The sequence below is a fragment of the Cariama cristata genome, unplaced genomic scaffold, assembly GCF_000690535.1.
Source record: "Cariama cristata isolate BGI_N322 unplaced genomic scaffold, ASM69053v1 scaffold4273, whole genome shotgun sequence".
Classification (NCBI taxonomy): Eukaryota; Metazoa; Chordata; class Aves; order Cariamiformes; family Cariamidae; genus Cariama; species Cariama cristata.
This window is the reverse complement of record NW_009607670.1, coordinates 55248-69883: the sequence shown is the minus strand read 5'-3', so window position 1 is coordinate 69883 and position 14636 is coordinate 55248. Positions and strand designations below refer to the sequence as shown.

At 42.0% G+C, this 14636-nt stretch overlaps 1 protein-coding gene across 1 annotated transcript in view; it reads left to right on the top strand.

The window, feature by feature from the left end:
* The first annotated feature begins 5965 nt into the window (after positions 1-5965).
* GLP1R (glucagon-like peptide 1 receptor) overlaps positions 5966-14636 on the top strand; it is a 56960-nt gene continuing 48289 nt past the window's right edge. Inside the window, exons 1-2 of the mRNA XM_009696805.1 lie at positions 5966-6056; positions 7365-7475. Coding sequence (XP_009695107.1) covers positions 5987-6056; positions 7365-7475 — 181 coding nt within the window. The 5' untranslated portion in view covers positions 5966-5986. The remainder of the gene's footprint in view (positions 6057-7364; positions 7476-14636) is intronic.

Genomic DNA, 14636 nt, shown 5'->3' with positions numbered 1-14636 from the left:
AGAGAGGGGCAGGGGAGGAGAGTTTCTTCTGTGCATTGATCGGCTGTAAGTGCCTGATGAGAGCTTCCTCTTGCAGGTTTGAGTTCAAAGGCTTGATATCATGAAACTTGAAGTCTTAAAACAGTGACAGAATAGATGGTCATGGTTGGACATGGATGGACATGGTTGGAATAGATGGACAGCTGGTGAAACACTGTTTTCAATATTTGCTTTTATCGAAGTCCTGGGACTTTTGGTTTTTCTTGAGGATGCCGTTGTGAGCGCCGAGCTGCTGCAGCCTAAGAGAAGACTGAGCTGGCAGATGTTGCCGGGGAGTTTCTGGCTGGATCCAGTAGCTCCTTTTGTGGGAGCTCATTTGCTGCTTTTCACTAGCAGGGAGGATGCTGAAAGGTTTCTTTTTCTGGCGCTCTTGAGCTACTGAAGTCATGGGTTCATTAGTAACTAAGGAACAGAAGCGTTTACAGGAAAAACTCCTACAAGCTGGCAATAGGCTTTTCTCTGAAAGAAAAGTTGTTTTGATCCCCTGTTTGTTTTTTCTGAAAGGTGAGGAATTTGTCCAGAGTGATCCAACTGCTGATGAAGCATTTTGTAAAATTTGACTTGGGAAGCATAATTAATGTTATCTCATCGGTCAAGCAGCCCTGTGGAAGGCACTGAGAATAATGACTTTACATCAAAGGGTCACTTAGTCTTGTATAATGTCAGATGACTACATTACACTCGATACTGGGCAACATAATATGGGAAGAGAATGTGATAAATATGGAAATCTGGGGGATGTCAGATGTCCTAAATTGTGATCTCTGAAAAAGGTATTACTGAGGTAGCTTCAATGATACTTCTTTTGTACTATCTATAGTAGAGACAGCACTGTAACTTTTGATGTACCTCCTCTTTTGGCACAGCTTCAGTACTTAAAGGAGAGTAACTGGGCTGTCAGAGATGTTGCCTATAATGGATTCAGATTAGCTCATTACACAGAAGTTGAACTAAGTAGTTATAAAATCAGGTTAAATCGCATCTCTTGTGGGCAGTTTGAACAATAAAGCCTGCTCCCATACTAATGCATTTCCAGAATCTTTTTTGTTCTTCAGGAAGAATTTTGAAGGACTTATCCTCAACAGGATTGTGTTGTCATCAGGTGAACAGCGGGTCAAAGGACTCTATTAATATGAAGTTCAGTGTTGGGTGTTTTGCTGCTTCCATGGAGCATCAACATTTGCAGGACTCTTTTGACAGATTTATAGTAACTGTTGAGAAATTGGATCTTGACTGATGGGCTTAGGGAGGTAGAAGTAGCATCCTGCCATTCATATACTTTCATATTTACTTCAAATTAGAAATGGAGAAAAATGATGACAAATTGCAAGGACAGAGAAGTTTGTTCTGTGAACAGCTCGCCCTGTTGCAGAGTTGTGCTGTCTTACAGCTTCTGTTTTTAAACTTCTGCTCCCAGAGGTGCTGTTGTGGCAGGCCAAAGCATCTTGTTAGGTGGGAAAGTGCTTTCAGGAAGGTGACTGTATTTAAGCCCCACACAAATTACTTCATTTAAGTTTGAAACCTGGAAATCATTCTTTTTTGGGCAGGAGGAGTCTCGTCCCAATAAATGCCAGGTGATATTGGGTCACAGCAAAGCTTTCTGGGGTAGCAGTCTTGTGCTCTGGACTATTTGGGCTGTGAACTGAGGACAAAACTCTCTCAAATTCGAGCTTATGTCCATGCTATGAATTGAATAAACCTGTTAGGTGGCCAGCTTAGCTCTTACTCTGCGTTGGCTTTTATTGATGCAGACAGACCTATAGCTTATGCTGACATAATAGGTGATTTAATAAGATCCATATTATACAGGAAAGAACGTGAAGTCAGAATGAGCATAAAGCTAGTAATGTGCAATCTTCACCTATCTTGGACTTAGTTGCTGTGCTGATCCTGAGCAGAATAGCCTGGAAATGATGTGTTGCATTGGACTTTTCAAAAAGGGCAGTAAATTTTAAAAGTAATTCACTGGTGCTTCTGAGACAAAAGGTACTAAATGTAATCTGACCTCTCGTCTCATGAGGTAGATACGTCATTGCTACAATCCTAGGGGAGAATACCAAGGCTGTACCAAAGCGTGGTTCAATGCCAGGTTGCCTAACTTTTGCTTTTGAAGACTAAGATTAGCATTTTGGAGGTCTCACTGGTTGTAACATTATGTGTGAGCCTTTAGCAGCAAGTTGAAATCTTGTTTATCCTGAGATGTTAAAAGCTTGAAAAAGCTGTGACGTGAGTGTTCCCATTTAACAACAGACAGCCAAAGACATAAGAAATGCAAACGTAAGAAGGGATTTCTCATTCTGTAGCATGTAAGACCTTCTATATGGTGATGGGAGAAGAGGAAAGAAGATAACGCCAGGAGTCTCCAGCTGCTTCTGAAGCTCTGAGAATTCTCCCTTCCACTCTGATGCCATTTCATGGTGCGTTTTGTCTGGTCTGAGATTCTGTATTAGAATAGTGCTTTTGTAGCATTGATCACCTTGGATCTGTGTGGATGCCATTTTTGTCACAGTGGAAATAGTTTCAAAGATGTTGAAACGTGATTAAAATGCTTCCTTTTACATTAGGGTCTATCAAGACAAATGATGGCTACAGAAAGAGGCTTTCCTATAAAGGTGTTAAGGATTTGTAAGGAATTCTGTCTTCAGATTGTTGAATGAGCTAATTTATCACTAGTAATTAAATATAATTAATTATATACATACACTGAAAGTCTCCTGGTCTCTGTGCTTTGCCTTGTCTTCATTTTTCTGTATCTGTTTTATGCTCCTTAGACTGCACCGTTACTCACCTCCTGAATGTCCTTCATCCTTTCTTGCCTTCTGACTGCTCCACCTCAACCAGGCAGCCATGTTTCCATCCTCTTCTCCTGCACTGTCCCTCTGTGATGTATTTTCACCACAGCAAAACTACCGCTGTTTTTCTTCCCATGGTTGAGTATAACTGGAAAAAAACCCAACCTAACCCCACAACAAAGACACAAGGACCAGTGCTTTCAGCAACAAAAATATAGTCCTGAATTTAATAAAGCTATTTGAACTTTTCCAGTTTGCTCCAAATTTTGGGTACTGACCCAAGAACCTTGTCCTCGTGTATGTGTGTTTAGTGCTTTGATGTTGCAGAAGGAATTAAATCAATTTTCAAGAAAATATAGTATCTCTTATTTGAATACCTACTGACATTGTAAATCTGTGGCACTGTATAGCTTGTGATTCTTGTTCACATGAACCAAAATCTTTGGGAAATGGGGATTAACATATATTAAAACTTCAGTCAATTTGTCTGATAACAAAATGTGGTATTCAACTGAACCAGAGTGAACTGTTGTGTAGAGAGAACAAATGATGTAGTCTTGGACAGTCGTATTGCAACAGACTATAGGTAATAGAAAACTGTCTACCAAATCAGTCATCTCCACAGAAGGCATGTCTAATTATTTTACTCTTATAGTTTGCTAATCTCCTTCTCAGAGTTGTCTTCTCACATTATGAGAAACTGATATAAGTGGAATTTTTTTCATTAAATGGAGGGATAGAGACTTGCTTTTTCCTAACCTGTAATTAAAGCTGGTTATTCCTGCATTCATGAAAGCAATGGAAGAAAACTTGATTTAGAAGAAAATGCTTGAAAGCTTGCTGACTCCAAAAGAGCTGATTTTCTTAGTCCAAGCAGTTCTAGGATATTTTCAGGATATTTTAAAAGGTAAAGTGTTGTTTCTAAGTGAAAATCTGTATGCATCTTTATCTTGTAATGGTCTTTAAACTGAATTTGGATTAACTTGATGTGGTCATCTGCATGCATGATCAATAGTTACTTTTTGGGAAGCTGTGTGACACTTAGTAGCTTCTAAAATTATTCTGAATCATAATTTAAGGGTTCATCCTGAAAATGTTCTTTCTAATTCATTTATTAAAGTGTTAACCTGGTGGTGAGAGGGTGGTAAAACATTCCTGTCTAACTTCAATAACCACCCTTGTAAAATGAAGACCTTTTAAACAATGCATAACCTGAGAGTTACTTTTTAAAGACTGCCTGAGAGAAACTTAGGTTTGAAAGTTCTTCCCTGTCCCCATACTCTGGTCATCCATCCTCGCTCAGTTTACAGGGCTCTGTAGATGGCATTTTAGTTTTAGTGTTACTGGTTATGTGTTTCTCTACATGCACCTGTAGACCTAATTTAGGTGATGATGATTTTTCTCCTTCAGGCATGTTGAGCATACATCACTACGCTACAGGTTTGTGTGTTTCTGTAGGCACATGGGGTTAAAATCCGGTAGGATGCATTCATTTTACAGAAGGGATTTTAGCACAGACAGACTTTGGCAGCATTTATTGGCTTAGATAAGATGATTTAAGTCAGGCGCACAAGAGTCAGAGTTTCAAAGATCCACAGGCTTGTGCTTGTTTTGACTTCAGGGGGAGCTGGCTAAATTCTACTAAAATTATGGCCATGAGGCCCTAGCTACAGTTAAGTTGCATGTAAATACAGGCAGTTATTCTTGAAAAACAACACAGGTATCTCTGCTAAATGTTATACTTATCACATGCATCTTTGTAATTAAATGTAGTGGCTTGATCCAGGCAGAAGCATGATGTGAAAGGTGTTTTGTGTTTTTCAAACACTTTTTTTTTAATCAGAAGGATATGAGAGAAGAGGACTTGAGAGGTCTGTAGTCCAAAAATGCCAGTTCTACTTTTGTTCTTTTATACCAAGGTGATTGCACTGTTGTCTAAACTTCAGTCACATTGGTTGTAGTGGACAGCATTCAGTTTGGCTTTCCTGAAATGCAGTTATAGATTTGAAATGACTTCTTCATTTTGAAACAATCCTTCCCACACCCTGACTTCCTTCTAACTGTCTGAAAAAGGTTTAGAAGCACAAATGGAAAATAAAAATTAGCAGTTGAAGCTGTGAGGGTAAAATTACAAGGATTATTTACCCTCATGCTTCACTTGATAAACTGATTGACAGCTGGGATTAAATTAATTTTCCTCCACTCATTGTTAGTGTGTTGTACCATTAGGTTCATCCTGTTGATTTGTATGTCTGAGACATCCATGCTGAGCCTTCCTCTGGAAAAAGAAGGCCGAGTTAGCTGTATTGTTGATCACTTGCAGCCTGATAATCCTCACATTTGTGATTCAGTTTATACGAATGCAGAGAGGGGAGAGAAGGACTGATGTCTCTCTACTTAAATGCAATGAGTAAGCTGGGCTTGTGTGAGCCAGGTGGGGCATCTGCTACTGTTGAGTGAGCAGCCAGCACTAAATTTTGCAGTTTAATAACAGCTAATTTCCTTTGTGCTCAGACAGAGTTTGTAGGTACTTTTCCCCTGCCCCGTCAGTACTTGGGTAGCTGACGGTGGAACCTGCAGCCTATCAAACTGTGCAAAAAGGCAGGACCTTGCTCTTTCTGGGGTTTCAGGAAAAATATGCTGGATGCAGGGAAAAGCCGTTCTTCATGGAAGAAAAGCTGAGCTGGAAAAAACTTTCATCCAAGTTCTGGAAGAATGCTTGGGGAATATCTACTGAATACAGTGAATGAACTTGGTTGCATTTATGGGATAGCAGAAATACTGCTGTTGGAAAGAAAACCTCTCCTAACAGGACTTGCTGCTGTCCCTGTCTTTTCATGAGATAATAAATCACACACAATTGGGGCATGTTTAAGAGAGCAAGGCTAGCTCACTTTGGGTTTCAGTGAGGACATGGTATAGTTGTTTGTGGGTTTTTTCAGTTCCTCGTGGTACAAATAGAGATTTCTTTGGTTGCAATCAGGCAAATGCATAGCAACATCTTGTCCCCTTTATGATAAGCAGTGCTGTTTTGGCTTGTGGTAGTCATTTTCACACCCACCTACTCAGGCTGCATGAAAAACAGTTTAAATCCCTGTAATGTCTGAGACTCGTGATTTCTCTTTCAGAGTTCAGATGGATCCCTCTCTGGGGTTATGCAGAAGTGGAAGGACTATCAGCTCCAGTGCCTGAAATACTTGTATGAGGCACCCCCCATTGTGGCAGGTAAGCCTGCTTGGTAGGGATAGGATGTATTAATTTTTAAAATGCATGGTCACAGTAGCAAAGGAGTGATTATGAACTTGAAAATACTTCTCCAGCTTACTTTCCAGTCAATTTCTTCTTTATCCCATTTGCTTCTGCCTGCTCTCTGTGGGACTCTTCCCTCTGCTGAGGAAGCATTTTATAGAACAATTTCTTTGTAAATATGTTAGTCTTTAGGTCCAGAGTGTTTTGCAGTGGCAAGTGGTGGCTGTAGCATATCAAAGCAGCACAGTAATGTAATACCTCTAAAACAGTTTTTAGGGATCACTGTTGAGAGAGCACACAGGCATTAGGAAATCTGCGATCATGCTGTTCACATTAACCTAGCAGTTTGTGGGACTTAAAGTTGGCATAAATTATTTTGAACATTGTAAAATGCTGCAGTGACTTTTAAAAAAAAAAAAGTGCCTTAGAGAAAATGAGAATGCAGCTTGTCTTAGCAGTTGAGCTGCTGTAATGTGGTGAGCGCATCTGCGATGTGCCAGCATCATGGTGTTTAGAGGACACTGGTGACTTGTCAGTGACGCTCACAACTCGACACAGCACAGCCTGTCCTATGCTTCAGTGCTTTTGTGACACAGTGAGAAAGATAAGATGAGTCTAAAGTTGTATCTGTGAAGAATTCTTTCAAAACTGTTAATTTTCCTTCTCTTAACTATATTATTATGGCAGTGAGAGCAATAGCTGATGACAACAATGGCAGGGAAACATTCATCTCCCTCTGCTCCATTATCCTGTTGAGCGGTTGAGTGCTGCCCTCTAAGAATGACAGTTTAATAAATCTGACGTTGAAGTATTCTCGTGTTGATTAAGCTGTAATGCAAAGTTATGGTTGTGTGTGGGTATTTCGTTGATGGATCTATACATTAGGCTAGACTTTCCAACTGCATGACTGTGAACAGTTCTTGGGAATGCTTATCTACACTATTCACAGCAAAAATGATTTTAAATTAAGCTGAGACACATAAGGGTGTAAAACAGAAGATGGGAATGAATCAGTATTGATCTACCTTTCTTGCCCCTTGATTTAGTCAAAGACCCTAATCTGTTCTTTAGTGCCCCCCTGAAACAACAGTTTCCTGTTGTGTGGGGATAAACTCTTCTGGACAAAAATCTCGTTTAACTCCACATCAAAGCTTAAGTGCATAATGCTGTTCTAGCTTAAATGCACACGTCTGTGTTTCCTTTTATCTTCTGCTCTTCAGTCTTTTCTTCCTTGCAGTATGAATACAAGGCAGTGGCCTGACCCTCCCTTCCATCTCTCTGCAGAAGGCAAGTTCTGCAACAGAACATTTGACAATTATGCCTGCTGGCCAGACGGGCTGCCCGGCACCTACGTGAATGTCAGCTGCCCCTGGTATCTCCCCTGGGCCAACACAGGTAAGAGCCTTTCCTTATAGGCGCAGCTTTAAACCAACCCTTGTTTTCCTTGCACAGTCTTAGCAAGGATAAAATTGGCTTAAATGGGTGAGTGCAGCCAGTTCTCTGCAACATAAAAGTAGGAATGGGGCTCAGTGTGTTACACTCTTTATTTCCATTTAGCCAAGGAAAATGAAAATGAGAGAAGCAGCTGTTCTTAAGGGTTGCATTTAGTTTGGATTTTTGTGCTCTCATCTGGTTTTGCTGCTTGAATAGTGGTGACTATTAATAAAATAGTACTGTGGTGCTTGTTGAAGAGTATCTAACAATGATAATGGTGTAGTCTGAAAACTGAGATAAAAGTATCGAAGCTAAACGGTAGGTCCTCCTGTAGTAAAGACAAAAAGGTCTAAAGTGGAAGTGTTTTGTGCTGCTTCCTGAGAGAAACTTATTTCTCAAAATGCTGCAAGATGAAGGCATTGTCAGTGGTTGCAAAGACTTTTTCTCTGAAGGACTGAATGTCACCTTTAGATTTTACACCCGTATGTACACTTGATGCCACTTGAAGGCAGTGTGTATTAGATGACTTCGTCTAGTATTCTGTCTTTGAAACCAGTGACTTGTACAGCTTGTTCTTTGTGAAGACTTTTCTACATTTTGAAGTTTAAAAGAAATGGTTTATTAACTAGCTACCTTGGTGTGGTGAAGTGGCTTTGGCCTCCGTTAAGGGACAGAGGATAATGGTTAATGAGGGTGTATAAATCTGACTGCTGGACGTAAAGACCGTTTAAGTGTGGAGTACATGTTGTAAGTGTTGGTACGAAAGGATTTCAGGAATGAGAAAGAAAAAGGATGGGATGACCAGAGGATACTTAGCTGTAGTGGATAATGTGGGACCTGGGCATGATGCAAATGGTATGGAATAAAGCGTGGAGATTGTACTCGGTCTGGCTGGGATGGAGATAACTTTCTTCATAGCAGCCCATATGGTGCTGTTCTCTGTATTTATGACTAGAAGTGTTGATAATGCACCAGTGGTTTGGCTGTTGCTGAACAGTGCTTGCACAGCATCAAAGCTCTTTCCAATCCATGCCTTGCCCAAGGGGCTAGGCTGGGGTTCTGCAGGAGGTTGGGAGGCAGCGTAACTGGGACAGCTGACCTGATCTGACCAAAGGGATATTCCCTACCATAGGACATTGTGGTCAGGAATAAAAGCTCAGGGAAAGGGGGAAGAGGGGGTGGAGGCACTTATGGTTATGGTGTTTGTCTTCCCAAGTAATGACTACACATGCTGAGGCCCTGCTTTCACAGAAGTGGCTGGGCATCTACCTACTGGTGTGAAGCAGTGAATAAATTCCTTATTTTGCTTTGCTTGCGTGTGCAGCTTTTGCCGTCCTTATTAAAGTCTCATTATCTTGAAGGGGTGGTGGGGTGTGGGGTGGTGTGTGTGTGTGAAATCCTCACACCAAAATCAAAATGTCATCACAACACAAAGGTGGACAATTTACACACACAATAAAACCCTTTGTCCCTTCACCACTTTACAACCACAAGAAATCCCCCACAATTATTTCCCTCTATGGCAACATCCAATCCCAGTTTTGCCCATTACCTCTCCCAGTTACTGTCTTTATCTTGACCAACGAGCTTTTCCACCTTATTTTCTCCTCCATCCTGCTGAGGAGGAATGGGGGAGCGGCTGGATGGGTGTTTGGCAGCCAGCCAAGGTCAACACATCGCATCCACCATGATACCTCCAGGGGCTACAAGGAAGTCTCTGCTCTGCCATCTTCTCTGCCCTCAGTGCTTACAGGGCTGTTTCTCATACTTTTTTTTTTCCCTCATCACTCACTGCCAGGCAGTGTTTGGCCCTTTCTTACATCTGTCTCCCCTGAGGTGGCACCATCTTGGTGGAGGGGCTCAGCTGTGCCCTGTGGTGGGTCTGTTGGAACCGGTTGTGTCAAGCACGGGGCAGTTCCAGCCTCTCCTCACAGAGGCCACCCTGCAGTCCCCCGCTGCCAGCCCCTAAACACAGATGCCCAGTACACTTGGTAACCTGCTGCAGCAATTAATGCCTCTTACTGTTATGTGGGAGAGATGCTTGGAAAGGTACAAATTTGGTGATGGTGTGTGCAGGGAATATTGCAACCCTTTAACTTTCTGGCTAGCTTTAAACTTATCTGAGAGATAAGTCCCTAAACCAAAATTGCTGTCTGGATTGCTGTTTTCACTTTAACTTGGTGCATCTTTTATACAAGGGTTTCATGGGAAGAGATGAGGACCAACGTTATGGTGTACTTAGTGGTTAGGGTCACCTTTGGTGTGTGGGGAAGAGATGGTCTGCTCTGGGGTCCTGCTGCCGCTTGGTTACCTCTTCAGCCTTGCCTGCTTTCCTAAGTGACCTGCGTGCTTTGGCAGCTTTATTCCTGTCTTGTTTGTGCTGAACTTCTATGTTGGAGTGACTCCCCCCCCAGCCTGGAGATGTATTGCTATGTATTCTACCAGATAAATATTATGTTACTGTGTCCATATTTCTAACTTCTGCACATCTTTTGTATTATCTCAACTGTCTTAGTAGTAACTGCCAATTTGATAACCTCTGAAGTTAAAATGCTCTTTGCTAATCCTCTTTGGCTTATTAATAAAGACGTTATGTTTTTAGAATGGGTAAACATGCTTTTATAAATGTATGAAATTCATTTTATGTCAATGAATTATGAGGTAAACATCATCGGATGCTGCAGAATTTTTTCCAATAGTGCTAATTTTTCTGGATATCTAAAACTCTCACAGGATTAAACTTCTTTCCTCTAAACCTGTTTACTTGCAATCTTTAAGACCCTGGACACAGTTATTTGACTTCCAACTGCTGTTGTAACATCACTGCTGGAGAGAGCCAAGGTTTAACACAATATTGCAGATTAATAAATTTTTGGAATATGCAATATCTTTCATATTTTTGGAAATAAGTGTGGGGTTTTTTTAAATTAATTATCCTGAAAATAGTGTTGTTTCAGTGAGAAGAATAGCAGCATTTTGTATAACCCCTTGCTAGGGAGGATTGCAAAAGTACTTCAAAAAGTCATTAAACCTCTGGACGTGTTCCCTTATGCATACTGTGCATATACCTCAATCTCTCTTTTACCAGTAGGGAATAAGAATAGAACAAGGAGGCCTTTCATTGTCCAATATAAAACAAGAAGTTTGTACCAGTGCCAGGTATGCAATTTAGGAGCCTGAATTACCATGACCTGATACTATTTTGTGATGTCTTGTGGAGTCGTGTTCAAAGTGAATGCTAATGGCATGCCATGATGAAGAGGTAACATCTTTACAATGGAAGATCTAGAGCAGTAGGGAATTGGACACTCTGTGCCTTGCAGTAGTCACTAAAGCATGCTTATTGCTTGTGCTTGCTTAGCCCCCTCAAATCAAATAGATTCTAGCACTTCAGGGCTTCCATCTCTTCACCTGATGAAAATGGAGAAAATGAACAGATGAGACCTTGTCTGAGAAGTACCTTTAAAATATGTTCAGTGAAGGTCGTCATCATCAAGTGTGAAGTGCATCAGCCAAGCTTACTCATTTAACACTGCTGTTCATTTGATTAGGGGTCAGGTTTTCAAATGCATAGAAAGTTGGAAGGGGACTTCACACCATACTCCCAGAATTCCCCTGGGGAATAAACTGGAACACTTGAAACTGAATACTGCTTATGATAGGGTTCTGAAATGGAACAAGCATTGAGTGCAAGTCTCTCTATGACCTGGCCATTTCTGTAAAAAGTATAGAAGAGTTGGAAGCGGGGACAGGTGACCCAGGAGGCATATAGAGACTCTGATCATTGAAGGATAGGATTAGGAATGCCAAAGTCCACCAGAATCTGACAAGTCATGTGAATGGCAACAAAAAATGGCTTCTAAACAAATATGAGAGAATTTGGATCCAGTGCTGAATGGAGCAGGAGGATCTTGTGACAAAGGATGGGGAAATTACTGAAGTACTCATTGCCGCCTTTGTCATGGCCTTTACCGCTAAAACTTGCCTTCAGCAATCCTAGGCCCCTGAGATCAGTGGTAAAGTCTAGAGCAAGGAAGACTCACCCTTAGTGGAGGAGGATCAGATTATGGAACACTTAAACAGGACATACACAAGTCCATGGGACTTGGTGGGAGGTACTGACAAGTGCTGGCTGAGCTGGTTGGATGCTATTGTGAGGCCACTCTTGATTATCTTTGAAAGGTCATGGCAATTGAAGGAGATTCCTGAGGGCAGGAAGAAAGTAATTTTTGCCACTATCTTCAAGAAGTGCAAGGAGGAGAACCTGGGGAGATATAGATGATCAGCCTCACATCAGTCCTCGGGAAGGTGATGGAGCAAATAATCCTGGAAACTGTTTCCAAGCACATAAAGGCCAAGAAGGTGATTGGGAGTAGTCAGCATGGATTTATGATGGTGAAATCACACTTGACGAACCTGATGAGATGACTAGCTTTGTAGATAAACACATCCATTGCCCTCCCCTTATCTTGAGTTCAGTAAGGCTTTTGACACTGTCTCCCATAACATCCTCATTGAGAAACTGATGGAGTGTGGATTAGACAAATGAACAATGAGATTAACTGAAAATTGGCTGAGCTGCTGGGCATATAGGGTTGTGGTCAGCAGCATGAAGTCTAGTTGGAAATCACTCACTAGTGCTGTACCCAAGGGACTGGTAGTAGGGCCAATACTGTTTAGCATCTTTATTGATGATCTGGATGATGAGGACTGAATGCACCTTCAGCAAGTTTGCAGACCGTAAAAAACTGGGAGGAGTGGCTGATACGCCACACGATTGTGCTGCCATTCAGAATGACGTTGAGAGGCTGAAGAAATGGGCTGCAGAGACCCTGTAAAGTTCTGCAAAAGGAAATGCAAAGTCCTGCCTCTGGGGAGGAATAGCTGCATGCACCAGTACTGACTGGCTGGAAAGCAGCTTTGCAGAAAAGGCCCTGGAGGTCTTGGTGGACACCAAGCTCAGCATGAGCAGCAATGTGCCCTTGAGGCAAAGAACACCAATGGCTTCCTGGGCTGTATTGGGAAAAGCATCACTGGCAGCTCAAGGGGATGATCCTTCCCCTCTAGTCTGGGGAGTGAGACACATCTGGAGTGCTTTGTCTGGTTCTGGGCTTCCCAGTATGAGAGACGTGGACATACTGCAGCAAGTCCAGCAAATGACTATGAAGATAGTCCTTAATAGGATGGGAGTGTTTCTTAGATGAGATGAGGCTGAGAGAGCTGGTATTCTTCAGCCTGGAGAAGAGAAGGCTCAGAGGATCTTATCACTGTGTATCATCACAAATTGAAATACAGGAAATTTCCTTTAAACATAATTATTTTACTGTGGGGTTGATCAAACACCTGCAACAGGTGACCTAGAGAGGCTTAGGAATCTCTGTCCTTGAAGAAGACAGTCAAAACCTGACTGGACATGGACTTGCCCTAGTTCACCCTGCTCACAGCAGGGTGTTGCACTAGGAAACCCCCAGAATCTCTTTCCAATCTTGACTGTTCTGTGATTCTCTGTTTCTGTTAATTTTTTTTAGGGTAAGTCTTGGTAACTTAACTTGTCAAGTGTTACAAATTTCCATTGGTGTCAGCCAGAATAGGAGATGGCCAAAAGAATTTGCATCGGAAGAATTTGTAATGCTGGAGCATTTCTTGATCAATCGCAGGTTTTGCAAATCTTATGCTTTAACAGCTTTTATTCCTGTTTGTGTGTTGCTCTTCTTCTCCTAGTGGCTGTCAGTCTTGAGCCTGCCCTTCTGCAAATCTCTACAGCATACGGAGCTCAGCAGGTTGCCTAGCAGAGTGGCAAGCTGAAAATGATAGGGAGAACTTTTTACGTGCTCAGCAGGTATGTGCTGTGTCAGTAGTCCAATCCTACACGCTGTTAGTAGGTTCTGCAACAGAGGTGCTCACTGAAGTGTAACTTCTTGCTTCCTTAATGTGGCAGCTTCTGAATCACTGCCTGCGTTGTGGGCACGGGTCCAGCAGTAGTGCTTTCCCCAGGTCTTTGGATTGCTCGTTTATCTCAACGTACAAGAGCGACTGCAGGGAGATGGGAGTCTGTTCATTGAAAAACTTGAAAAACGGGTGTTCTCAGTGCTGTACGTCTGTGCAGACTTGCATGCGTACAGAGACTCAAGACCAGTCTTTCATAAGACAAATCCACGGAGGATGGGTAGCCTGCAGGTCATTTGTGCTAAGCAAAGTGTGCAGTTGCAAGGTTTTTGTTTCACAGCATTGCTCACCTTGCGATTGCAAGATTCGTCTTCTGCCCTTTGTGAAAGTGCTGCTTGCTAAGGCAGCCCATGAAGTACAGCAGAGGCGATCAGTACTGTCCCACTTGTGTGTCGGATCTCTTTAGAGATGCTGAGCCTGAGACTTCTTTTTGTTGTGTTACCTAGCAGGTGTGTCAGCATCCCTGCCAAACTCAGTATTGGCATGCTCTCTGCAAGGCTGGGAACATGACAGTGACAATTGAAAGATCACAACATTAGACCAAGATTTTACACTTAAAACCATGTATCCCTATACTACTACAGACTTGCTTTGTGACAGGCAAGTAAATTAAACATGAATTTTCAGGGCAATTTTTGTTTTATAGCTCACACTGGCCCTTGGGTTGTCGATGCACTTTTGGGATGTGGCCCCAAGGTTGGTTTATTCCGTGTTTCTTTAGTGGCGCTTCACTGCTACCTTTGCTCCACCTGTAGCTCTGCATCAAACTAGATTGGGAATTTCACCCAATTGAAACATGGAGTTTTGTCCTCATTCCTTTGAGTCTTTATTTTTTTTCTCATGCAGATCAGTTTCCTGATGGGTGTGATTGCAGCTGTATTAGCATTCATCTGCTTCAAGTATGTTGGTCGTTACAGTGTTGCCTTAACAGGAATTTGTGAAATAAGGGTATCATAGGTATCTAGGTAATCAGTGTCACACTGAAGCTGAAGGAGCTGAGGTTTAGAGTAACCTGAGCTTCAATGCAGGTTAAACTATTGTCACTGGAATGAGAAATAGGTGGCTGATGTCTCACAGCACAGTGCAAGGGTTTAGTGTCATAGCAAATGAGGAACCCAGACACCGCTGGGCTGTAACTACATCGTAGGAGTTCGTAAGGTCATCTGTGTCCCTCTA